The sequence below is a fragment of the Notolepis coatsorum genome (genome assembly GCF_963971535.1).
Source record: "Notolepis coatsorum genome assembly, chromosome: 8".
Lineage (NCBI taxonomy): Eukaryota > Metazoa > Chordata > Actinopteri > Aulopiformes > Paralepididae > Notolepis > Notolepis coatsorum.
In genome coordinates, this window is record NC_140172.1 from 17,603,538 (window position 1) to 17,631,322 (window position 27,785).

The 27,785-nt window shown below is 42.7% G+C and overlaps 1 protein-coding gene across 1 annotated transcript in view; it reads left to right on the forward strand.

Annotated features, from left to right (window-relative positions):
• LOC311233004 (uncharacterized protein) overlaps positions 1-27,384 on the forward strand; it is a 46,823-nt gene extending 19,439 nt beyond the window's left edge. The window contains exon 3 of the mRNA XM_084319857.1: positions 23,463-27,384. Within this exon, the coding sequence (XP_084175983.1) occupies positions 23,558-24,961 (1,404 nt within the window). The 5' untranslated portion in view covers positions 23,463-23,557 and the 3' untranslated portion in view covers positions 24,962-27,384. The remainder of the gene's footprint in view (positions 1-23,462) is intronic.
• The last annotated feature ends 401 nt before the right edge of the window (positions 27,385-27,785 follow it).

The window sequence follows — 27,785 nt, forward strand, 5'->3', positions numbered from 1 at the left end:
TCAGGAAGGTAGATAGGGGGAGGAGGGGGGTCATGGGGTCCCAAGTTTGGAAGGAGTCATATGGGTTTTGAAATGAGATTGGAAGGGCTGCCATGTTTTGTGGAAGGTATCTGTGTGGCCTTGTGTTATAAATCTGATTTTCTCTATGTATAAGAGACATAACATCCCTCATCCAGTGTAAGTGTGAAGGGGGAGTGGCTGCCTTCCAGTTGAATAGGATGAGGCGTCTGGCAATGAGTGAGGCAAAGGCCATGGCATTGGATTGCCCAATAGATATTGCAGCGTTCTCCGGTGTCAGACCAAATAATGCAATAAGAGGGCATGGGTCAACATTCATAAAAAGTCCAGAAAGGGGCCAGTGCTGGACAATGCCAAAACATATGAATAAGTGAGCCAGGGGCTTGGTGGCACCGGTCGCATGTGGGATCCATGCCAGGATTTATCTTCGCAAGTCTAGTCTTTGACCAATATAGACTGTGGAGGAGCGTGAACTGTATCAGTGAATGGCGGGCACATATTGAAGAAGAGTGTATTCGGGCAAGATCATTTTCCCATTCTTTGTCTGTAAATTGATGATTTAGATCGGACTCCCAGTTTTGTCTTATAGCCAATACTGAGGAGGGTAGGGAAAGGGATATGATGTTATATAGTTTAGATATTGAGCCTTTGATTGCAACCTTCACCTCCAAGATGCGGTCGATCACAGTTTTTGGAGGTGTATGGGGGAACTGAGCAAATTTGCTCTTAACAAAATCACGTATCTGTAGATATCTGAAAAAAAATTGTTTTTGGTAAGTTAAACTTTAGGGACAGTTGTGTGAAAGACATAAATGAACTGTCTTGGTACAAATCATAAATGCTCAGAATGCCTTTCTTAAACCAGTTGCTGAAGGTTTCATCCACCATAGAGGGAGGGAAAAGGAAGTTTTTGTGGACAGGTGACGATGGTGACATTGCGTGGAGACCAAAGTGTTTTCTGAACTGGGACCAGATCCGGAGGGAGTGTTGTACTAAGAGGTTGTTGGTGTACTGGGCGGTTGTGACTGGGAGCGAAGAGCAAACTAAGGATTGCAAAGATGTTCTAGAACAAGATGCCCTTTCCATGTCCACCCATGCCGGTACCCACTGACAGAGTCCGTAATGGGAATGACTCCAATAGAGAATGCTGTGAATATTTGCAGCCCAATAGTAGGCCAAGAAATTGGGTAGTGCAAAGCCTCCCTGCGATTTAGGCTTCTGGAGGGCCATTTAATTTATTCGGACTGGGCGTTTATTCCAAATAAAATCTGATATTGCCCTGTCGAGGGCTTAAAATGACTTTGGAATGAAGGTTGGAATATTTTGAAATAAATACAGAAATTTCGGTAATGTGTTAATTTTCACAGTGTTCACTCTGCCAACAAGTGATAAAGGAAGTGACGACCATCTGATAAAATCCTGCTTGGTGCGCTCCAGTAGAGGGGTGAAGTTGGACGCTATGAGATTAGAATGTTTGTGTTATCATTATGCCAAGGTAACGGAAGCAGCTTGGAGAAAGCTTGAAGGGGAACATAGAGGGGGGGATATTTCTAGCTAAAGAGTTTATGGGGAAAAGTTCACTCTTGTTTAAGTTTAATTTATAACCAGAAAAGACACCAAACTCGTGTAGTATGTGAAGGACACATGGAAGTGTGGCCACTGGATCCGCGATATACAGCAGGCCATTGTCCGCATATAGCGAGATTCTTTGTTCCTGTCCATCTCTAATGATGCCTTGGACATGGCGGTCCATGCGAAAGGTAATAGCTAGTGGCTCGATCGCTAACGCAAATAGTAGCGGGGAGAGAGGGCAACCCTGTCTTGTACCGCGATGTAGGGAGAAATATTCCGAAGTCACATCATTTGTTCGAACTGATGCCAGAGGAGTATAAAAGTTTGACCCACGACACAAATTTCTCGCCAAAACCGAATTTCTGCAAAGTATAGAATAAGTAGTCCCATTCAACCCGGTCAAAGGCCTTCTCTGCGTCTAGCGCAACAACGACCTCTGCGACGGGAGACTCGGTGGAAGAGTAAATTATATTCATAAGGCGCCGCAGGTTGAAAAAAGCCATTCTATCCTTCACAAAACCAGACTGATCTGGATGGATAATACTTGGTATAACAGATTCCAGTCGTCGAGCGAGTACCTTTGCCAAGATCTTTGCTTAATTGTTGAGGAGAGAAATAGGACGATATGAGCCACAGTCTTTCGGGTCCTTATCTTTTTTTAAGAGCAGGGATATTGAGGCTTGGTAGAGAGTCGGAGGAAGCGAGCGGGATTGAAATGATTCCTCAAACATTGAAGCCATAATGGGACATAACTGGGTGGAATATTTTTTTAAGAATTCCACGGGGAACCCGTCTGGGCCTGGGATTTTCCCACTCTGCATCATAGTTAAAGCCTGTTGAATTTCATCAGCGCTAATGAGCTCTTCCAAAAGCATCATTGAATCATTGTCTATGACTGGTATATCCACATCTGCGAAAAAACTATTCATGAGAGAGGGGTCTTTAGGGGAATCAGAGGTATATAGTGAAGAATAAAATGTTTTGAATTGACTATTTATTTCCAATGGGTCTGTATAGATCTCTCCAGTGGCAGAGTTAATTTGCATGATCAAGTTCTGAGCGGTGCGGTGTTTTAGCTGTAGTGCCAACACTTTACTAGGTTTGTCACCAAATTCAAATTGGAGAGGTTAAATTCTGTCTGTAAAGTCACTCTTTCATTATAAAGTGAAGGTGTCGGAGAGACTGAATATGAATAATCCAATTTAAGAATTTGAGCGTCTGCTGTTGCGCAGTTTATTACATCGAGCACAATTAGAAATAATTTCTCCACGGAGAAAAGCTTTAAGAGCTTCCCAAATGATGGACATAGACATGCCAGGGGTAGAATTTACCTCAATAAAAAATTTGATCTTAGTGGACAGGAACGACGAGAATGAGTCCTCAGATAGCAATAGTGGATTTAGTCTCCACGGCCTGAATGATAGACATTTGTCCAGGAAGGCTAGCTCTAAGACTATTGCTGCATGGTCTGAAATAACAATGACGAGCAGGAACACACTTGAGATAGAAATGTGTTGTCGATAAACAAATAATCGATTCGAGAATATGTATGATGAACTGGTGAAAAGTAGGGATGCACGATAATTATCGGGCCGATAATTATCGGGCCGATATCAGCAATTATGACGTCATCCCGATAAACTCGATAACGTTATTGATAGCTCCGATAACATATAATAAATTTTTTGGTTAAAAGAAATCCGGTGTGGGTGGATTTGGATGAAGGGCGCTTGTTTTTATTATAGCCTCCTCCCGTTTTGCCAGTACTGTGGTAAAACTGATAGCGTGTGGTTTAGGAACAGGGAGTTTTTCACAAATCCAGCGCTCCCTTTCTTGGCTGTGACGTAGTCACGTTACATTCGGAGACAGACAGTCGATCTGCCAATTACGTCCCACGGCTTGCACCCACCTCTTCTTCTTACCACCAATCAGAAGCTCTCGTTCGTTTATTTACCTCCGGATTGTCAGCCATTACTCTACTCGGAGCTAACGTTATCTCCCCGCCAGCCACATTGACAAGTACCAGCGCTTATACATTACTGGCAAATGTCTTGTTGCACTTGTGGCAACGAGCGTTGTCCGCATCGACTTTAGTAAAATAGACCCAGACTTTTGAACATTTCGTTCTGTCCGCCATTATGAGAGCAGAGCTGTCTGTACTCCAGCGCAGCACCCGTGTGTGTGTGTGAGTGAGTGTGTGTGGGAGGGGAAGAGAGGAGAGAGCAGGCAGCCCGCTCCCCGGGCAGGCAGAGAGACACAGAGGCAGGAGAGATAGACAACGGCCAACAAGATTAGTTTGCGACGTTTAAATTCCTCAAAAAAAAAATCCATAATTTCTCGAGTACCGATAGCTGTACCGATGACGTCGGAGCTTATAAATACTCAAAGAAAAAAAAATGTTTGATAAAAAATATATATATATATATTAAAAAAAATATTATAATACAATAAATATCGGTTATCGGCTTGAGGAGCATAAAGTTATCGGTATCGGTGTCAAAAAATCAATATTGTGCATCCCTAGTGAAAAGAAAGAGTACTGTTTGGCGGTGGGGTGAAGGAAGCGCCAGATATCTGAAATACCGTATTGCTTCAGGAACGACACTATGGCTCTAGCAGTCTGAGATTGTGGAGCTGGATTAGATGATGATCGATCTAAGGCTGGGTTAAGAGCACAATTAAAGTCACCTCCCATAATCAGTTGATTAGAGTTCAGGTCGGGGAGTGAAGAGATAAGTTTATTGATGAAATGCGTGCCACCAAAATTGGGAGCATATACGTTGACTAGGACTACCCTTGTGGAATAGAGAGTTCCTGAAACTATAATGAATCTGCCATTAGGGTCAGAGATCACATCAGATGGAGTAAAGGGTGTGTTTTTGTTAATCAGAATGGCTGTTCCTCTGGCTTTGCTCTGAAAACCAGAGTGGAACACTTGACTTACCCAAGCTGTGTGTATTCGACGGTGATCTACTCGCCGGAGGTGAGTTTCTTGCAGAAAGGCAATGCCAACCCCAAGCTGCTGTAAGTGAGTAAGGATCCTAGTACGTTTCAAGGGGTTATTTACACCCTTCACATTCCAACTAATTATGTTAGTATTACCCCCTGGCCCCTTATTAGGATTAAACACTGGCATAACAAAGTGAAAAAATATTCATGACATTTGAGATGGCAGAGTGGTGGTCCAGGGTGCTTACAATTAAAGATGAGAAAAAGTCATAAGAATAGAAACAAAAAACAATAAACAAAAATAGACAAAAATATTCACTGTGAATATTAGCAATGAAAAACAAACAAACATAGAACACCCTCTCACGTCCCCGTGGGGCGTGACTACTCACAGCCATAGTAACACTGACTGCCTAGCATTACAGCTAACCTTGTGCACCCTGTGCTCTAAACGAGCACCCCGTGAGAACTATGATTCTTAATTACACATGGCAAGAACCGGAAAAAAAGAGAAGATATTTTTTTTATATATATAATAATAGTAATAATAATAATAAAAAAAAATAAATAAATGCTCGACACGTGGCCATATATATGTAACTAGCTTGGTTAGACAAGACAGGTTTCTAACAGTGTATACACCTGAACCCCTGTTTGGAATCTCATTGTAGTCCACCCCCTCAAGAGACGGGTACTACCTATTTAGACCAGTAGAATGTAAGATATCTCTCTTTGGTTAGAGTTCTACGGCAAGTATTTGGGCCATGTGGTATGTTATTTTATAAGGGTGAATAGTGGCACCAAACCCGTCTTTTCCATATAACTAACACACACACACACACACACACACATACACACACACACAGGGGCGGGGGCCAGTTGATCACCGCCCTGACACACACATACACACACACACTTACACACACACACACACACACCACGTATATAGCTATAGCTAACTTGAATAAGCATGACAAAGATAAATCGTCAGCCTGCAGCCAATTCGGCGCATTTAATGTAGTGATAATAAATAATACGATATCCCCAGGAGTGGGGTATGGGCGAGTAAACCCGTCAGCTTGCACCCAACGTAAACTGACTGAAAGTTAGCCAGGCGGCTGGCTGTGGCAAGTGACGTAATCAAGTCAGCCACCAGTGACCCGGATGAAAATGAATATACGTGTTAGTCGCCAGCGGGATGACAGTCGGCTTGTATTTAACGAAAAAATTATAATAGTAACAAGTTAGCTTTAGCAAGTAATAATAATAGTAATAATAGTAGTAATGAATTCAACGTGAACTAAGTTAGCCAACCGGCTATAGCAAGTGACGTAATCCAACCAACCCGGCAGTGACCCGGAAGAAAAAGAAATACAAAAATAATAATAAAAAAAAAATAGGTGACGGTTACCGGCGGGTTCACATTCAGCTTGTATTCTACGTAATAAAAATAGTAGTAATAAATTAGCTTTAGTAGGTTAAGACTAGCCGGCCGGTTATAATGAGCTAATTGGCCACTGTACGCAACAATTGCATAGCAACAATCATACCATGTTGTTACCCACATCAATATCGTCAACAGTATGGTATATAATAGGAGCAATAACAGATTGTTTTTTACATAGTCTTCCATTACCTCCCATGTAATCCCAATGCGAAAAATTACGAAAAGTGGTGGCTCCCCTGGTAGTAGACGAATGCGAATAAAATAATAATAATAATAATAATAATGACTTGGATTTATATAGCGCTCTTCTCTGACTCAGAGCGCTTCACAGAGTCCATTATTCATTCATACACAGTCATACCGGTGGTGGTAAGCTACAATTGCAGCCAGAGCTGCCCTGAGGCAGACTCACGGAAGCGTGGCGAATAATCATCGCCTACGGCCCCTCCGACCACCACCAACATTCATTCACATGCATACACATTCATACGAGGCAAGTAGGTTAAGTGTCTTGCCCAAGGACACAACGGCAGTGGGATGGACATGGGCTTGAGCGGGATTCGAACCACCAACCCTTCGATCATTGGACGACCCGCTCTACCCCTGAGCCACGCCGCCCCACAATAAAATAAATAAATAAAAATAAATCATAATAATAATAGTAGTAATAATAACGGTCTAGCTAGTTGCTAGGGCCGTGAAGATCGTTACCGGTCAGCCAGAATGTTCAGATCCACTTCAGCCGGGAGTGTGCGGGAATAAAGACCCGAGTCCACTGATGTGTATCACATCCATCCGTTGTTAGTCCTTTAGTGTAGGCAGGATTTATCGTCAACAGTATGGTATATAATAGGAGCAATAGCGGATTGTTTTTTTTACATAGTGTTCCATTACCTCCTAGGTAATCCCAATGTGAAAAATTACGAAAAGTGGTGGCTCCCCTGATAGTAGACGAATGCAAATAAAATAAATCATAATAATAATAGTAGTAATAATAACGGTCTAGCTTAGGGATGCTCGATATTGGCTTTTTTACCGATACCGATATTCCGATATTGTCCAACTCCAATTTCCGATACCGATACCGATACCGATATCAACCGATACCGATATATGCAGGGTTTCCCCCCCAAAAAACGGAATAATTTCAGGTAACTAATAATTTCACTGGATGCATTCAAAAGGCTTTCTAAATGTAAGCATTATCTGTGCAAAATATGATCATTAAAAAAGTAAAAATGAACATTTTAAACCAACATGCATACTTTTGACAATAAATAAAATAAGAATTGGTTCTTACTTGCTTGCCTGGGTAAATAAAGGTTAAATAAATGTTAAAAAAAAAAAAGAAAAAAAAAAAAATTGTTATTGTTTTTTTTTTTTTTTTTACCGATACCGATATTTTCCGATATCACATTTTACTGCCGATATCGGCCGATAATATCGGTCGGCCGATAATATCGGACATCCCTAGTCTAGCTAGTTGCTAGGACCGTGAAGAACGTTTCCGGTCAGCCAGAATGTTCAGATCCACTTCAGCCGGGAGTGTGCAGGAAGAAAGACCCGAGTCCACTGATGTGTATCACATCCATGCGTTGTTAGTCCTTTAGTGTAGGCAGGATTTTTTTCTTGTAGAAATCAGCTGCCAGCTCTGGAGAGTCAAATGTGTAGCCGTCCCCACCGAATGTCAGGCGCAGCTTAGCCGGGTAAAGCAAGCCGTATCTGACGTTGGCCTCGCGGAGCAGATTCTTGATGTCTTTGTATGCCCCTCGACGTCTGGACAGGTCCGCAGAAAGATCCGGGAAAATGTGTACCGTGGATCCCCTGAATGTTAGCCGTCCCCGCTCACGCGAGAGCCGCATGACCAGCTCCTTCGTCTGGGAATAATGGAACCGTACTAGCATGTGTCTAGGAGGTCTAGGACTACCGGCTTGTCGAAGGCCTCTTCACCGAACAGCTCCATGAAAAAGGCGGACATGAATGTAATGGAGTTCTGCCCCTCGATTCCTTCAGGGATTCCAATTATTTTTACGTTCTGCCTGCGTGAACGGTTTTCGAGGTCATCCAGTTTGAGTCGTAGGTTGATGTTTTCGCTTAAGGATGCACACAGTGTCTCTACTGTGGATGCACACAGTGTCTCTACTGTGGTCAGTCTCTCGTCTACATCCGCCAGTGAAGTCTCCACATGCTGTATTTTCTGCGTCTGTGTAGATATCGAGGCCTGGAGGACCGAGAGGGAGGTACGGAGCTCGGACAGGAATTCTGTACGGAGGGAAGCTACCTCGGCACGAATTGTAGAGGTAATCAGCTCCTTCATTATCGCTGGCGTCAGCTCTGTTGGTTCCGCCATCTTATCGCCTGTACTGGAGCCCGTTTCCTCTACCTCTTCAATCTCTGTCTTTCGCCCGTATCTTGTTGCTGGTTTTTTAGACATACCAAATGTCTGATAATGTCGTCTGTTTAAGTCAGAGAACATAAAGTATTACTTTCAGTTCGAGCCAAGTCAAATGGGCTGTAGTAAAACTTAAATTCTCACGGAGCTACTCTCATGCGCGTCGTTACTCTGCCACCTTGCTCTCTTAAATGCTGTTTTTTTCTTTAAATGACAGATTTGACATATCTCCAATGACAACGGTTGCTTCCCTCCAAGGAGCGGATTCCTTTTTAACCCTAGGAATCGATAGAAGCCCCGCATTTTGTGAGCGCAGAGCACGAGCGGGCGAGTATCGGGAGATGAGATCGGATAGATAGAGCGGTGCAAGCCCATTAAACATTTTGTAGGTGAGGAGTAGCACTTTAAAGTCAGATCGGGCTTGAATAGGAAGCCAGTGTAGGGCGGACAAAACTGGTGTGATGTGATCAAATTTTCTAGTTAGTATCCGTGCAGCCGCATTTTGCACGAGTTGAAGATTTTTGATGCTTGAATTAGGTAGGCCTGACGTGATGAGACAAAAACATGAATCAGGGTTTCAGCATCAGCCAGAGTTAAAATGGGGCGAATTTTTGCGATATTACGAAAATGGAAAATAAAAGGAAAATAAAACATTTACTATAAAACGGGCTTCCCGAGCCCCCTCCACCTCCAGGCCCGGCAGCCGCAAGCCACAACCCCGGAGGACCCACAGCCCGGCCCCCCGCGAGCCAAAGCACCACACATCAGGGCCGCTAGCTTGGATAGCCAGCATGCTAACAGGCCACGCGTGAAGCCAGCCTCAGGTACCTGCATCGGCCTCTGACTCTCCGTCGCTCGGAGTCTGCTCCACCGGGGCCGGTCTGTTCCGCTCAGCCGGAATGACTGTATTGCTTTTCCGAATGAATTCCGCCGCCTCGTTTGGATAGCCAGCATGCTAACAGGCCACGCGTGAAGCCAGCCTCAGGTACCTGCTTCGGCCTCTCACTCTCCGTCACTCGGAGTCTGCTTCACCGGGGCCGGTCTGTTCCGCTCAGCCGGAATGACTGTATTGCTTTTCCGAATGAATTCCGCCGCCTCGGATGGTGACTTGAATAGACGGTTGCACGACACCTCTCCCCGTCCCGTCTTCACTTTCAGCGTTGCTGGGAACAGTAGGTATACTTACACCGCCCTCTCCCGTGCTAAATCCATGGCCCCGGCAAAGGCTCTCCAGCGTCTCGCTGTGTAGTCACTGAAGTTGTCTGGAATCTCAGGCAGCAGAAGATGAATGTGCGAGGGTTTGTACGCTCGCCCTTCATCAGGGTAGCGGGTCTGAAGATCCTGTGAGCTCTCTCAATCTCGGGGCGGGCTAGCTTCGGGAACCATTTCGGTATCATATCCTCGAGGTACTTGATCGGTTCGTCCTCCTCCATCTCATCGGGTAGCCCGTATATTCATTGCATCTCCTGCCACGGTCCTCCAGATCCGCCGACTTCATCTCACAAGCCCGTAGTTTGTCCTCCAAGTACAATATTCCCGCGACGTTGGTTTCAGCCACCTCCACGGCTGCGGATAGACCTCCCTCATAATACATGTACTTTTGGCTACTATTTTTTTCTTTTTCTTTTACATGAATTAGGCTAATTAGCTTTAACGGTCCTGATTCCTGAGCCTATTTTATTCAAAAGGAAGATTTTTATTGATTTAAATGTTTATAGCCCATATATACAAATTTGTATCGTATCTCCTGTGCTGGCACAAGCACTACCATAGCGTGGAGTGGAGAGATAGAACACAATACATAATAACTCATGTAGATATACTAAAAAGCTATTTAAAATGTTTGGCCGGTAAAAATATCTCTGGCTGGTAATATTTTTTTCTAAAGCTAAAAAGAAAAGGCTGTACCTTTTTTAGGTACTTTTGTTTTTAGCTGAGGGGCCCTGACTGTATTTAAATAATGAGATTGACAAATACTAAATTATTAATTACCCGTTCTAAATGTACACAAAAATGGCGGACACTCTATTAATCGCAGTGCCGGACGAAGCTACCACATCGATGACTCCACCGAAATAAACTCCATCTGGACCTCCACCCGCCGCCACCCTCTGAGAAACACTCGCAGGAAGGTGGACCACAGCGCGTTAGCTAGCCTAGCCAGGTCGGCTAACGTTAGCTTCTCCAACCAGCACTCCGACGTCAAACTTGGATTATTTAACATCCGCTCCCTCACTGGCAAGGGACAATTACTGCAGGACCTCCTCCTCGACCGCAAGTATGACTTTTTCTGTTTAACAGAGACTTGGCAACATCCCAATGACTTCTCTCAGCTGAACGAGTCTACACCACCTGGGTTTGTTTACATCTGCCAACCCCGTCTCACCGGCAGAGGGGGAGGTCTCGCGCTAATCTACCGCGAGACTTGGAAGGTCTCATCTGTTACACTACCAGTGTCTCAATCATTTGAGTCTGTAGCTCTACAGTTAAATGGACCTACACCAACTATTTTAGTAAATATCTACCGCCCACCCAAACCAAACAAGGATTTCATTGATGAATTCAACACATTTCTCACCCACATCTGTTCACTCTCATCCAACATAATTCTGTTGGGTGATTTAAATATTCACATGGACAACACGAATCATGCTCTCACTAAGGACTTCATCTCTTGCCTGGACAGTTATGGTCTCAAACAACACATAGATTTCCCAACCCATTCTAAAGGTCATATTTTGGACTTGGTCTGTTGCTCTGGTGTCACCCCTCTCAACTGTTCTGCTGTTGATCTCCCCATCTCTGACCACATGGTTGTTTCATTTAATTTAAGTCTGACACTATCCCAAACCAAACAGTCACGTATTATGTCCTTCCGCAACATCAAAAACATTAATTTAGCTGATCTCACCTCAGGCATCGACAGTTTCCCCATCACCATCCCCCCATGCACCCCGGATCAGCTCGTCTCCCACTACAACGACAGTCTCCAAACTCTGCTGGACTCACTTGCCCCCCTCAAAACCAGGACTGTGTCATTCCCCCACTCCGCCCCCTGGTTCTCCCCTCACCTACGTCTGCTGAAAGCCAAAGGACGTCAGCTGGAGCGGCTTTCCAGAAAAACCGGACTCACTGTTCACAAACAAATGCACCATACCCATATCCTCCACTACAAAGACGCCCTCTCCTCAGCCAAATCCCAATATTTTGCAGATAAAATCACTGCAGGTGCTGGGAACACCAGGGCCCTGTTCTCAGTGGTCAACAACTCACTCCGCCCCCCTGACTCCCTTCCCTCACACTTCTACTCCACTGAACATTGTAACTCACTGATGTCATTTTTCAATTTAAAAATAGCCAATATCCACCAGCAACTGACCTCTCTCATGTCCAGTTGTCCATCTCCCCTAGCTCCACACCCCTCCCTCTCTGCACCTCTCTCCTGCTTCCATCTCCCCTCTGCTGCCGAGATATCAAAACTCATCCGGAAATCCAAGCCATCCACCTGCCAACTTGACCCCATGCCCTCCTCCCTGGTCATAGCCTCCCTCCACTCTCTCCTGCCCCTTATAACTGCAATCATCCATTCCTCCCTCACCTCTGGTTCTGTCCCATCATCTCTCAAATCCGCTGCTGTAACACCGATTCTAAAGAAACCTGGTTTAGACCCCAACATTTTCAATAACCTCCGCCCCATCTCCAACCTACCATTTCTCTCAAAAATCCTGGAAAAAGTAGTAGCTTCTCAGATTCATGCTCACCTCTCCAACAATAACCTCTATGAACAGTTCCAATCTGGTTTTCGCCCCCGTCACAGCACAGAAACAGCCCTCCTCAAAATCACGAATGACCTACTGATGGCAGCTGACTCCGGACTATTATCCATCCTCATCCTCCTCGATCTAAGCGCCGCATTTGACACCATATCTCACTCCACCCTCCTTAACCGACTAGCCTCCATTGGAATCTCCCACACATCCCTAGACTGGTTCCACTCATATCTCTCTGGCCGTACTCAGTTCATTCAGCTAAAATCATTCACATCCCATCCATCCCCCCTCTCCTCCGGTGTTCCCCAGGGCTCTGTCCTTGGCCCTATCCTCTTCATTATCTACCTCCTCCCACTCGGTCGGATTCTCCGTAAACACAGCATCAATTTCCACTGTTACGCAGACGACACCCAGCTCTATGTTTCCTCCAAACCCACTTCCACCCTCCCTCCCTCTTCCCTCTGTGCCTGTCTACAGGAAATCAAATCCTGGTTCACCTCAAATTTCCTGAAATTAAACAGTGGCAAAACAGAGGTAGTCCTCATTGGCTCCAAGTCCACACTCACCAAGCACCCCAGTTTCACCCTCACCATAGACAACTCCTTGGTTTCCCCTTCCCCCCAGGTCAAGAGTCTGGGTGTCGTCCTCGACAGCACCCTATCATTCCATTCCCACATCAATAACATCATCCGGTCCGCCTACTTCCACCTTCGCAACATCAACCGCCTCCGCCCTTCACTCACTCCCAACAGCGCCGCAATCCTGGTCCACGCCCTCGTCACTTCCCGCTTAGATTACTGCAACTCCCTTCTCTTTGGTCTTCCCCACAAACTCCTCCATAAGCTCCAACTGGTCCAGAACGCTGCTGCCCGTATAATCACCAGAACCCCTGTCATCAGTCACATCACCCCCGTCCTACGCCAACTACACTGGCTTCCCATTAAACTCCGCATAGTCTACAAGATCCTCCTCCATACATACAAGGCCATACACAACCTTGCCCCTCCATACCTGTCCGACCTCCTTCATATTAACATTCCCACCCGGTCCCTCAGGTCTGCCTCCTCCATCAACCTGACCATCCCCCCAGCCCGTCTGTCCACCATGGGGTCAAGAGCCTTCAGCTGCTCTGCCCCCCGCCTCTGGAACTCCCTCCCCCCCGACATCAGGAACATTGACTCCATCATTTCTTTTAAAACCCACCTCAAAACCCACTGTGATTATGAATTTAACTGTTTTTAAATTGTTGTACGGCGACCTTGTGTGCCTTGAAAGGCGCCTTATAAATAGAATGCATTATTATTATTATTATTATTAAATGGTGAGAGGGTACCAGGTTGAATAATCACATTTAATGTGTAACATAAAGACAAATGTAAATAAATATAAACAACAACAAATATAATGGGGTTAATACAATTTTCTTATAAACAGTATCCTAATTATTATATAATTTATATATATATAACTATTTCCGAATTATTATGATTCCTAAATTAATGGTACCAGGCCATTGGAGCTCTGAATGGAGGTGGATGATTAATTGTCCGGAGGAGAATGGAGACGATGATCTCTGGATTTCTGGTCCAGAGGCTGATGTAAGACCGTCGAGTAGTTGCTGCTTGATAGGAGGGTCTCATACGGACCGGGTTTCTATTGTCCAAACAACGCCAGAGTTTCTGGTATAGTAGTTAGTTAGCCCTTTATACTGGGGATAACTAGCAAACAGTCCGTTGGTTGCTATCTGAGTTCAGCCTCAACCGAACTCAGTCTAAACGTCTCTTCTTTCTCTGTTATCCTCTGCCCGTCGCCGTCGGTAGATCAATGCGGGAGTATGGTACTCCTCTCCCTTGGCGACACCACAACACCGTTTCCAACTAATAACGGCACTAACATTACCACCACAGCGCTGTAGCAAAACACCTCTCTCTCCTCACTTTTATTCTCCAACTAACAGTATATTTTTCTCCGTTCAATATGTGGTGAGTGGCTCGCGCTGTATATACAAAACTAACTAACTTTTTCTCCGTTCCAATGGGTGCGCGCTGTATGCAGTGCGCGATACAAGGAGCATATAAGGGCGAACAATAAAACACTATCGGGTCAACGGTAAATATATATCTTATACAAATAAAACTATATATATAGAAAATAATAAACGTGGACTTTAGGTGACATCCTAATTTACCTTTTTGTTGAACTAATTCTAATTATTAATCTGGACCTTCAGAACATTCGTTATAACAAAATGTTATTTCTGTTAAACTAAAGTCTAAACTTCTCAATTTCAACATTGTTATCACACCACACAAACTAAAACCCCTCTCCCTCTCCCAAACCGTTCCTACAACAATTGTTTAATGTTGCATGATCACGTATACATTTATCATGTATTATTATTTTTTAAGTTTAAATATCAACATTATCTGGCCATCCTCAGTAAATACTATCAAACTCCTGACCTCATCTGGTCTTTCCAAAGACCAGAATTGGGACGTGTGTGTGTGTGTGTAGCTGCCGCGATAACCGCATTACCGCGGTATCGCTGTTGCATCATGCCCACCGCAGAGTTGGCTGAATACCGCATCACCGCTGTTTTTTATAATAATAATAAAGTAGCGCCCAGACGTTGGGCTTGCGGCTCTGCAGATGTACCCTACTCGGTTCCAAGCGACCCTATTGGGTAGAAGTGTTACCAGAAAAGTCACATGAAACATTGCAGACCACTGATTGGTCAGAAGAGAGACGCGTCACACGTTGGAGCCTCTGAACAAAAACAGAAAGCCGCCGTCTTTACTGCCTTGCTAAGGATGCATTTCATTCAGGATTTGTTTGCGACAGTACCAAGTGCAATAAACAAAAAAGGATGGATTCACTGTGTATTCTGCCTCATTTATTGATGAAACAAAACCGACATCAACCCAATTTACCACCGAGCGGAGAGTTTAGTATCACAACAAGATCGCTGATGTGTTAAGTTTGTTGTTGTTATTAGCCTAATACTAACGTCAGCAGATATACACCAGAGGTAACGTTAAACCTGGGTTGCTTGGTAGAATAGACACAATGAGAGGTAACGTTAGCTTTAGCAGAATAGACACAACGAGAGTCTGGTTAATGTTGTTATTGATTGATTGATTGAAACTGTGTTAAACTCTGGCTTGCTGCAAGCCCTCGGACATAGCTATGCCCACGGAGCTTTCAGTGTACACAAGCGGCCCCGCCTGTATCCCCACACGGAGACAAACGGAGTACTACCTGCAGTGGAAAAGGAACGAAGTACCAGGTACCTAAAGCGGGTCGAGTCGAGTAGGTACTATGCAGTGGAAAAGCGCCATTAGACTAGAGGCAGGCTATATGCTATAAAGAGTAGAAGGGAAAAAAATGCTTAAATTTTTTTTTGTTTGCGGTTATCGTTGCGGTACGAAATATTTCGCAAATTTGTGCGGTAAGGAAAATATCAATACCGCGGCAGCTCTATGTGTGCGTGTGTGTGTGTACACAAAAAGGGAGAATGGCTTATGAATGCAGTTAAAACAACTATCCAGTTAGTTTTATAGTGTAACGTTTGGCTACTTGAAGGGGAGAGAGAGAAGGGACTCTCTCGTAGGGCTGGACGGTATGGTCTAAAATTTATGTCACGGTATAATTTGAAGCATAGACTATAACGGTATATATCACGGTATATTCATTTATCTTAAAATGTCTATATAAATGCTTCTGAAGGGGTAAAACACTGGCAGCTATTACTGTACTATTGTATTACTAGGGCATATTTCACATAGTACAGAGGTATTTTAAGAACATTTATTGTGCAAAACTGCCATAGAAAAATGCAAAACCTTTTCTCAAGTTACTTCCATCTCTGAAAAATACTTTTTTCATGAAATACAATCAAATCAAGCGGCACAAAGTGAAAATAAAAACTACAGCAGTACAGGAGGTTTCTTTCCATCAAACAACTCAAATACAATACAACTCCAACATAACTTAACTTTAGTGTACATGTTTGACAACGTAGAGAGAGAGAGAGAGAGCGTGATGTAAGTTTGAGCTTTCTAAGCTGCCGTATGTGATGATGTCACACCAGGATTGTCAACACAGTTGGAAACGGGAGCAGCCCCGATGGATAAAGCGATATAAAGAAACGAATAGCCAAATAAATGTGAAGTTATCTTTGAACCTCTGTTGTCAAGCCTCGTCAATATAACCCCCTCCCCCCCTTTCCTCACTAATGGATCTGGTGCCGCAGAGTCACGTTAGAACGTTAGCTTAGCCCATTGCTGTGCTAAAGCAAGTCTCCTCTCAGCCTCCTTAGCCAAATTGAAATGCCAAAACTATATGGCAAGGTCCGTGAGCAAGTGGAGAAAAACTCAGTTCATTCATACCGTTTATACCGTTAATACCGTCCACCCCTACTCGTTATGCGCACTGCGCTCCGTTGTCTCGGAATGGATTTGGTAACTGTCATTTCTGCGTCTCCGTAGACTGTGCCGCATCACCGTTTTAAAGTCATAGTGAAGATTGATTTATAGGAAAACCGATTTATGTATGTAAATTCCGCAATAATTCAGTGTTAATATCTCAATTCTGTGAAATCTTCCGTAATCGCGGATTCCATAGGGCCCTACACTGACCTCATCTGGTCTTTCCAAAGACCAGAGATGGGATGCGGTCTGTGTCTGTCTATTATGAAATAACAATTTTGAGTTATTGACGGTCCGTGCTGGTCTGGTCTATTATGAAATAACAATTGCGAGTTATTGAAGGTCCGCGCTTGTCTGTGTCTATTATGAAATAACAATTGCAAGTTATTGTAGGTCCGCGCTGGTCTGTGTCTATAATGAAATTACAATTGCATGTCATTGGAATTCAGATTATTTTCTAACTGGGCGGGTCTTGGGTATCAAAATGTGGCACCTTGATCTAACGTCTGTACCCTTCAAAGTACCGGGTTCGGTACCCATCCCTAGTAGGAATCCACACTACACAGCATTTACAGACATAAACTTCATGGCTCATCTCCTACTCTGGGTATTCAGAAGGTGGTGTCAAAGAGGCAACTGACCTGAGGATACTAGTAAAACATTTTGAAATATTAAATTGCAAATAGAATCGATTGTTGTTGTCTTTCTGGTAAAATAATCGTTTAGATTAATCAATAACAAAATCATCTTTAGTTGCATCCTTAGTGTTGGTGCCATGTACAGGAGTTCAGTCGTAGGTGAAGAGGTATTCAGCATATGGTTCTGACATGCGTTGCTTCCAAATAAAAGGAGAAAAGACGAAGTGCCTTTATTTTTTTATTTAGTTTACACTCACGATTATTAAAAAGTAGTCATGTATTATGTGGTCATTTTGTAGACAAATGTTTCATCCAATTTACAGAAAACATACTATATCGTGATATATATTCAGGGAACAAAATGTAACAAGCACCAATGGCGTGTAGATTTCCTCTTTGGCTGGTAAATTAGTTACGGAGGTTACTCAGCCACTGTGGCGTGTAAAAAGAATTGGGAGCCAACTTTCTGAATTTTATTTTTTCATTAAAAGAAATAGCTTCTATACGTGACGTGTGTGTGTCCGTTCGTAGCATGAGATTCATGCACCGCTTACTTCAAATTGTATGCTGTGATGAATGGTCTTTCCCAGCGGAACACAAGTTTTACACAGGTCGAGCTATGCATGCTTAGTTTGCTAACATTAGATAGCAGTGTTTATAAGGAGTCATCTGCCAACAAATATGTTGTTTCAACAAATGTATTCACAAAATGGATTACCATCCAAAACGTTATTGAAGACTCCTGTGACCAGTAAGTAGGTACTACATACGTCTTAACTTTTATTAACTATTTTTGACCGCAGCAGTATGCGCAAATGTTCTACGTTATATGCATAAATGTCCGCTATGTGCCTAAAGTCAAGACTCGACAATGTGTGTGTCCCGACCCCACTTCTCCTAGTCTCACACACAACTGTTTATACACGCAGAAGCATACTGGTAGTACAACTGTCTATACACGCAGAAGCATACTGGTAGTACAACGCTGATTCAGAATGCATGTTGCCAACGCAATTTGACGGTGACGGTCTCTGGTTGCTACCAGATGGAACAGAATGGTAGCCAACACTCATGATTTGTGATTGACACTAAATATATGTTTTAATAAATTATCTGCATTTTAAACTATTAACGCTGACTCATTCCTTCAGTCCACAATAGGGCTGTCGCAGTATGACATTTTCTCACCACGGTTGTGTGTGGCTAATCACCGCGGGTTGCACATTTTTTTTATTTTTTTTATTTTTTTATAATATACCTATTCTTTATTATTAAGCCATTTAGTTTATCCGCGATCGTGATTAGAAACAAATTCTAAGGTCGTAGGAGTCTCGAAACTATTTCAAACATGTTTGTTAATCTATCCATTTGTCCCTCAACATTCTGAAATGTGATAAAAGTAGTAGGGTGTTGCCTGCTCCTTTAAGAGTGATGCGTTGTGGGATATATAGGTCCACGCAAGCAATATATATATATATATATGTTAGGATCTATGGGTAACAGTACTGTATATTTGCATATCGTATATGTCACAAATGTAACAGTACTATATACTTGTATGTCATGTATGTCCCTATGTCATGTATGTTGAGTGTCATAAATGTCACTATGAATTGAAAATGGGGGACCCTGATGTAAACGAGACGAAAGTCTTTCTCTGGTCTGCATCCCCTTAAAGGAAAACTCCAACATTTTGGGAAATTAGCTTATTTGCCATCTACCCTGGAGTTAGACAAGAAGATACATACCTTTTTTCTTCTCTGTGCATGCAGTAGGAGTAGGAAGACACTCACCATTAGCCTAGCTTAGCGTCAGTCACTGGAAGTAGGTTCCTCCATTAGCCTAGTTCCCAACGTCTGCCTACTCCTACTGCATGCACAGAGAAGAAAAATATGTATCTTCTTGTCTAACTCCAGGGTAGATGGCAAATAAGCTAATTTCCCAAAATGTTGGAGTTTTCCTTTAACAATTGTGTGTATTGAGCCGTACTGTATTGTACCCATTCTGCAATCTGTTAAATAAAGTTTTCATTCACTCAACCAAACCACAAAAACAAAACAACTGGATGAATGAATGAATGAATGAAAACTTTATTTAACAGATTGCAGAATAAAGTATGGCTCAATACACACAATTATTAAGGGGATGCAGACCAGAGAAAGACGTTTGTCTTGTTTACATCAGGGTCCCCCATTTTCAATTCATAGTGACATTTATGACATACACAACATACATGACATCATGACATTTATGGCATAGGGACATACATGACATACAGGTATATAGTACTGTTAGGTCGCTTTCACACAGGGGCTGTTTCGTCCGGACTATCGGACCAGAATTCGATAGTCCGGTTTTTCGGGTTTGTGTGAATCGAACTCGGTCCGCGGACCAAACACACAAACTCTGGTCCGACCAAAAACATAGGTCTCGGTTCGCTTCAGCGGACCAAACGCGGACCAAATATAGGAAGTGCTTATTACCACTGCTCGCAGCATTCACTGCAAAACAAGCACACTGCATATATATCTCTATCTATATATCTAACTGTGCATCTTGGGAAGAAGGAAGAAAAAACGCAGCTTATTATATTATTACCGAGGCGCACGGCATTCACTGCAAAACAAGCACACCTACACATATGGGCAGAAGACCAAATAAAACAGCTACTTGTGGGCACTCATAAAAACAACGTGGTGTACAAGTTGTTTAGCGAGAGGATGGTGGTAATGAGCTTCAATGTATCAATGCCACGTCAAAACTCGCCTCCACTGATCTGGAGGGCTCGCAGTCCACACGCGCGCGCACACACACAGGCTCGCAGCCACACACACATTTCCACTGTCCAATAGACGAGCGCCCTTTTCGACCGCGTGACATTGTTCAGAAAGTTCGGTGCGCCTGACAGATTGCTATGTGAACGCAGGCGAACCAAATGAAGAATGCAACAATGTTGCAACTTCACCACCAGAACCGCACCGAGTCCACCAAAACTATATGTGAAAGCGACCTTACATTTGTGACATATACGATATGCAAATATACAGTACTGTTACCCAGAGATCCTAACAGAAAATATATACATATCATGGGAATGAGACTGTACATTAGATGGGGGGGGGGGGGGGGGGGGGGTTGGACATTTACGGTGGCCAGTTTCGAATTGCAGCCTCCCGTACTTGCTCTTTAAGAGCGGTTTTGAATGTGGGCAGGGGTAAAGTGGGTTTTAGGAGTGAGGTTAAGCAGTAGTCTGACCAGTTTGTTTTGTGATGTTTGTAATCTTGTTTTTAGTGCCTTTGAGGTGCTTTGGTACCATGAGGTGCAGGCATAGTCGTAGTACCCTTGAATGAGTGCTCTTTTTGGAGTCTTCAAGGTATTTTTGTTTACAGAGAGGAGATCCGGCACAAGAATCTTGTTTGTTGGTTAACTTTTTTGATACCCTGGGGAGGGTGGTAATAATTATGTGTTCTTACAGGTATCAGTCCTATGGTAATAGTCGTGTGTTCTTACAGGTATCAGTCCTATGGTAATAGTCATGTGTTCTAACAGGTATCAGTCCTATGGTAATAGTCATGTGTTCTGACAGGTATCAGTCATATGGTAATAGTCATGTGTTCTGACAGGTATCAGTCCTATGGTAATAGTCATGTGTTCTGACCGGTATCAGTCCTATGGTAATAGTCATGTGTTCTGACAGGTATCAGTCCTATGGTAATAGTCATGTGTTCTGACCGGTATCAGTCCTATGGTAATAGTCATGTGTTCTGACAGGTATCAGTCCTATGGTAATATGGTAGTATGTGTTCTGACGGAAATGTGGCTGTTGCACTTGCTGCTTGGTCCCTGGTATATTTTGTATAGCTATATTTGCTATTTATGTTTATCACCCCTTTGTTGAAATCCATCCAATCCAGTTAAGTTCAAGTTTTTTTAAGTTTCCAAGTTATGTTTTAATAAACATATTTGGACCAATGTGTCCCTAAACTTAAACTAATTGGTGTCGTTGCGTGATTTTTTTGCCATTTTGTTATTGTGAAATTGGTATTAAATTTTATTCTGAGTGGCATTAAAAAGTCTTAAAAAGCCTTAAATCTGACTGGGCTAAACCTGCAGATACCCTGTAAATGAACTGAGTTAGAAATGATGGCCCCATATGGGATATATATATATATATATATATATTTTTTACCAAGGTTGTCGCGGTTCTCCATCCGCGGGTGCCTTGATACCCGCAGTATTGCGGTGATGCGGTTACCGTGACAGCCCTAGTCCACAAAGAATTATGCTAATATTCCTTATGTTGTTTATAATATTTATTGAAAATCTCATGAGTATTGTATAGTAATAAATAATAACACATAGCTATACACTAAAAATCAGAGGTGGGACCAAGTCATTGTTTTGCAAGTCTCAAGTCTTGGTACTCAAGTCCCGAGTCAAGACAGGCAAGTCCCGAGTCAAGACTGACAAGTCCCAAGTCGAGTCCCAAGTCCTAACCTTTGAGTTTCAAGTCCTAAACAAGTCATAATGCGCGCTTCACCAAAACATTTCATCAACTTCAAAAACATCATAAAAACATAATCTAATTTCTATAAATGTAATAATATTCAGAATCGGGGTTAGTCTTACAACTAGATACATTTGGGCAAGAGCTGCTTGAGAAAACCAGTTCAGGAGTATATTGGGAAAGAAATAATAAGGATCACCATATCCATTTTAAAGGTAGGATAACAATAACCAACATATTGTCTTCCCACTTGGACCAATCATTTATTTAACGTCTGCCTGCCCTGTATATACAGTCTATGGCACATGATCCATAATAGCAGACCTCTGTTCAACTAACTAGTCTACCTTAACCCTTTATCAATTTTGGGGTCTAAAAAGTCTATACTGAAATGACCAGGCATCTCTGCATTTCGTATATTAGATGGTAAATGGTAGTTTATTATGTATTAGAATTAGGTAGAGCCTAATTCGTGTATGAGTACTCGAGTACTTTTTTTCTCTCTCTCTCTCTCTCTCTCTCTCTCTCTGTCTCTGTCTCTGTCTCTGTCTCTCTCTTTCTCTCTCTCTCTTCTCCCTCTGTGTGGTTAACGTTACAGTAACGTTAATGTTTTTTTTAGGAGCAGCAGTACTGTTAGGCTACTGCTGGCCATTCATCAAGCGAGACATTGCTGATTGTTTATTTATTTTAAGACTATGACTACCAACTGCCTAGCCAGCCGTGTATCAATCTTGGATGTAATGATAACATTACCACATTGGCTGTGTCGATGGCTCATTGATTTAACTACTGTAGCTAGCAAGCCAAGTTACTTACCGTTCTTTGTGCAGCGTCAAATGTCGAACGACATTTGATTTTCGACCTGCATGTTTTGCATACTGCAAATTTTTTGTTGACCACCATATCGTTTTTTTTAAGCAAACAAAGCAATCTTTGGTATCATTTTCCACTGGATCCGTCGTTCTGAATTGTAACGTTACTTCTTCTTTGTGTGTTTTTCTCGCGCAACTTTATTGGATGCTGTCGGATTGTTTCAAACAAAGTGGATCTGGGAAGTGTCTATTAGCTGGAAATGAATTAATTCACGGCACATTTAATAACAATCTTTAATCGTTGGGCATGGGGGAAGGTATCAAGTCTTCTCAAGTCAAAAGGCTCAAGTCCAAGTGAAGTCACGAGTCATTGGTGTTAAAGTCGAGTTGAAAGTCTTTTTTTATTTTGTCAAGTTTAAAGTCATCAAATTCGTGACTCGAGTCTGACTCCAGTCCAAGTCATGTGACTCGAGTCCACACCTCTACTAAAAAGCTATTTATCATTTTTGGCTGGTAAATCTGCCTGGCTGTTTATTTTTTATTTTTTTTATCTACCGGCCGCCAAAAAGTAAATTTTGTTCCCTGTATATATCGTTACAGATATATGAAATGTTCCATAGCGTGATATAAGGTTTGATCCATAAGGTGACACTTAAATCTGTCATAACCTGAGACTAAAGGGGCTTTAGTCCCGGACAAAATTTAAACCGACCTTAACCATAGCCATGATGTAACCACTCCTGCTCCAGAAAGTGTTGACTAACTGGTGCTTGAAACAAAGTGGTTTAAGTCTAGAACTGTAGACTACTCTGGACTACACTGTGTTCTTAAACGATAAAACCATTGTACCATTATAAACCTCTTGCATGGAAATGAAAGCTGAATAAAATCACCAAATCTCTCCTTCTTCTGACACTCTTCTCCATCCAGATATCTGTCCTGTCAGGCCTGAGAAGAAACCAAGAGGCTTTGATGGAAGAAAAGGTATCTGCTGTGACCAGTGTGGGAAAAGCTTCAGTTCAAAGATGAATCTCGATAAACACCAACGCATTCACACAGGAAAGAAACTCTATTCATGTGACCAGTGTGGGAAGAGCTTTCGTCAGCCATGTGATCTGAAAACGCACCAGAGAATTCACACAGGAGAGAAGCCCTACCCCTGTGACCAGTGTGGCAAGAGCTTTACTCAACTGATTCATCTGCAAATACACCAGAGAATTCACACAGGAGAGAAGCCCTACCCCTGTGACCAGTGTGGGAAGAGCTTTACTCAACTGAGTAGTCTGCAATCACACCAGAGAATTCACACAGGAGAGAAACCCTACTCCTGTGACCAGTGTGGGAAGAGTTTTAGTCATCTGAGTAGTCTGAAAACACACCAGAGAATTCACACGGGAGAAAAGCCCTACTCCTGTGACCAGTGTGAGAAGAGCTTTAGTCAACTGAGTAATCTGCAAACACACCGGAGAATTCACACAGGATGGAAGCCCTACTTTTGTGACCAGTGTGAGAAGAGCTTTAGTATTCTGAGTAGTCTGAAATCACACCAGAAAATTCACACAGGAGAAAAACCCTACAAACCCTACTCCTGTGACCAGTGTGGGAAGAGCTTTAGGCAACTGTCTAGTCTGAAATCACACCAGGAAATTCACACAGGATGGAAGCGCTACTCATGTGATCAGTGTGAGAAGAGCTTTGGTATTCTGAGTAGTCTGAAATCACACCAGAAAATTCACACAAAACCCTACTCCTGTCACCAGTGTGGGAAGAGCTTTAGTCAACTGTCTAGTCTGAAATCACACCAGAAGATTCACACAGGATGGAAGCCCTACTCCTGTGATCAGTGTGGGAAGAGCTTTGGTCATAAAAATAATCTACAATCACACCAGAGAATTCACGCAGGAGAAAAGCCCTACTCCTGTGACCAGTGTGAGAAGAGCTTTAGTCAGGGAAATCATCTGAAATCACACCAGAGAATTCACACAGGAGAGAAGCCCTACTCCTGTGACCAGTGTGATAAGAGCTTTAGTCGACTGAGTCATCTGAAATCACACCAGAGAATTCACACAGGAGAGAAGCCCTACTCCTGTGACCAGTGTGAGAAGAGCTTTAGTCAATTGAGTAATCTGCAAACACACCAGAGAATTCACACAGGATGGAAGCCCTACTTTTGTGACCAGTGTGAGAAGAGCTTTAGTAAATTGATTAATCTGCAAACACACCAGAGAATTCACACAGGAGAAAAGCCCTATTCCTGTGACCAGTGTGAGACAAGCTTTAGTCATCTGAAAAGTCTGCAATCACACCAGATAATTCACACAGGAGAGAAGCCACATCATTGTGGTTTGTGTGATAAGAGATTCAGGACATTAGCATATTTCAGAAAACATGAGAAAATTCACTTGGGAGAGAAGATTCAGGGAAATTGACCTGTAGCGACCTGAGGGCATGCGCTGGAATAAGTGGTGTGCTGGGTGAGAGGGATCGTTGATCGTTGTAGATGGAGTCCAGAGAGGGGAGGGGGCAGCCAATTATTTTGGAGGCTGTCTTGATGATGCGTTGGAGTTTGTGTTTGCTATCAGTCCATCAACAATCATGAGAATAATAGTGGTAGTAATATTTTACCCTTCTTTTGAAATGAAAAACTACTACCAAGAGCTTTTGACCTGCACAGAAGCCTCTGTGAGAGAGAAGCAGTACTAGCATAGACAGTTTTCATTGACAACAACAGTTGTGTTTCTGTCGCTCTGAGGAGTGAGACAGACGGTGTGGATGTTCTTGGGACAATATAATAATAATAATACATCTATCTTATATAGCGCTTTTCCAGGTGCTTAAAGACGCTTTACATGGGCAGGAGAGACAAACTATGGCAAAACAAAAAAACAGAACAAAACAGAACAGAAATAATACATGACAAAATAAAATAAAACCGACAGAATTAGAGGTCAAAAGCAAGATTGAAAAGGTGAGTTTTGAGGGCTGATTTAAAAGATGTCAGGGTGTTTGCATCACGGATATGGCTGGGGAGGGCATTCCAGACGGAGGGGGCAGCAGCAGCAAAGGCCCTGTCGCCCCAGGTCCGGAGCTTGGTCGTGGGAGGTGTTAGGAGGTTGGCATCTGCAGACCTAATGCGACGGGTGGGCGTGTGACGGTGGAGGAGGTCGGACAGGTAGGGAGGGACAAGGTTGTTGAGGGCTTTAAATGTGATGAGTAGTATTTTAAAATGTATCCTGTATTTGATTGGAAGCCAGTGGAGGTCGTGGAGGACAGGGGTGATGTGATCAGAGCGACGGGTGGAGGTGAGCATGCGGGCAGCAGAGTTTTGGACATATTGGAGTTTATTGAGAATAGTGTTTGGTGAGCCGTAGAGGATGCTGTTACAGTAATCTAGTCTTGATGATATGAATGCATGAACCAGTGTTTCAGCAGCGGAGAGTGATAGGGAGGGGCGGAGACAAGCAATGTTCCGGAGGTGATAGAAGGCCGATTTGGTTATGTGGTTCACATGGGGGAGGAAAGAAAGGGTGGAGTCCAGGATGATGCCAAGGTTACAGGACGTGAGTGGAGGGGGTGACAATGGAACTATCAATATTTAGGGTGAAATCCTGGGTGTGGCTGGTGAGGGATTTTGGACCGATAATGATGATTTCTGATTTATTGCAGTTTAATTTGAGAGTTATTTTGCATCCATGTTTTGATGTCTGTGAGGCAGGTGGTGAGGGTGGAGAGAGTGGCTGGAGTGATAGTCTTGGTGGAGAGGTAGAGCTGAGTGTCGTCTGCATAACAGTGAAAACGGAGGCCATGTTGGCGGAGAATCAGACCAAGTGGAAGGATGTAGAGGATGAAGAGCAGGGGACCAAGTACTGAGCCTTGGGGGACACCATGAGTGATGGGGGCAGTGGGGGATTTGCAGTTGTTGATGGAGATGAATTGGTGCCTGTGTGAGAGGTATGATTGGAGAAAGGTGAGGGGGATTCCGGAGATGCCAACGGTATAAGAGTGAACACACATTGTTCTAGTGTTTTAAATACTGGGATTATCATAGTAACTTTCTGACCTCAGTATGTGGTGACCAGCCAAAAGCCAAGATAGTTAACAGACATGTGGTGTACACACTGAGGGGGAAACTGCTTCTGGTATGGACTTTTATATTTTGATGTGGACACTAGTGATGTATTGAACTAATGTCACACATATTGTCAACATTCCTAGTAGGACATGTTTTTTTACTTTCACAAGAAGTGTTTATTTTAGAGTAATGTTCCATGTATTGTCTTCATTGGTATTCTATTAAAATAATGGATGTTCCTTTTATATGAATTTATGGTGGTTTTTCTACCATCTAACTGCTTGTTGGTTTATGGGAATTGCAGAGTAACCTGTTGCACAAGTAACTAACTATTTTGTCATTATTTTGTGTATATTGACAGAGTAATGGCTGTAGTATTGATGAAACTATCAAAACGTTTTGGGGTTGAAATCAATTCACTTTAAATTCAATCAATTAAAACAAATGGTTGTTTACTTTCTGATGATGGAACATCCATTCACATTTACTTGTCATTAGGTTGGATAGTAAAACCTTTTCATGACAGAATATTTTTTATGAAATACATCTTGAATTAAAAAGTGAATTGATCCCAACTTTGAAACATTCTCATTAGAATGTATGATATGCTAATAATATGGATGAATTGTAACCGTCAAGATAAGTGGGAAGGTGTGAATTGATGTCTTAGAAGTAACTAACTCAGAAGTATGAAAATTAAATATTACATCTTAACCTACTTTGTATGAAAGGGTTCATCTTCTGAGTGCAACAATGATACTTTTTTGAAAATCTTCTGCTATTTACTAGAAACGCCTTCAAACAATATCTGAAATAATAAAGAAATAAAATACCTATGTTGCTAATATGTCTATATTACTATGCACTCAGAGTGTAACAGTCAAGCTTGATGTTATTTGATGAACAATGCCACTGACCCTTAGCTGCCACAGATGTACCTCATGGTGACATGCTGTTCAGTCTAAGTCACTTTGGATAAAAGTCTCAGCTAAATTGTAAAATGTGAGAATTCAAAACTTCATTGTCATTGTTTATTTATCCTGATGAGTCACTGAGAAATATCGAATAACTTTTTAACAAGCCCTTGCATACATGAAATAAGGTACATTTGAGGAAAATATTGTTAAAACGGTTCAACCTTGAATTCTGGTCAGAAAGGTCATCTTCGAGTGAGAAATTAC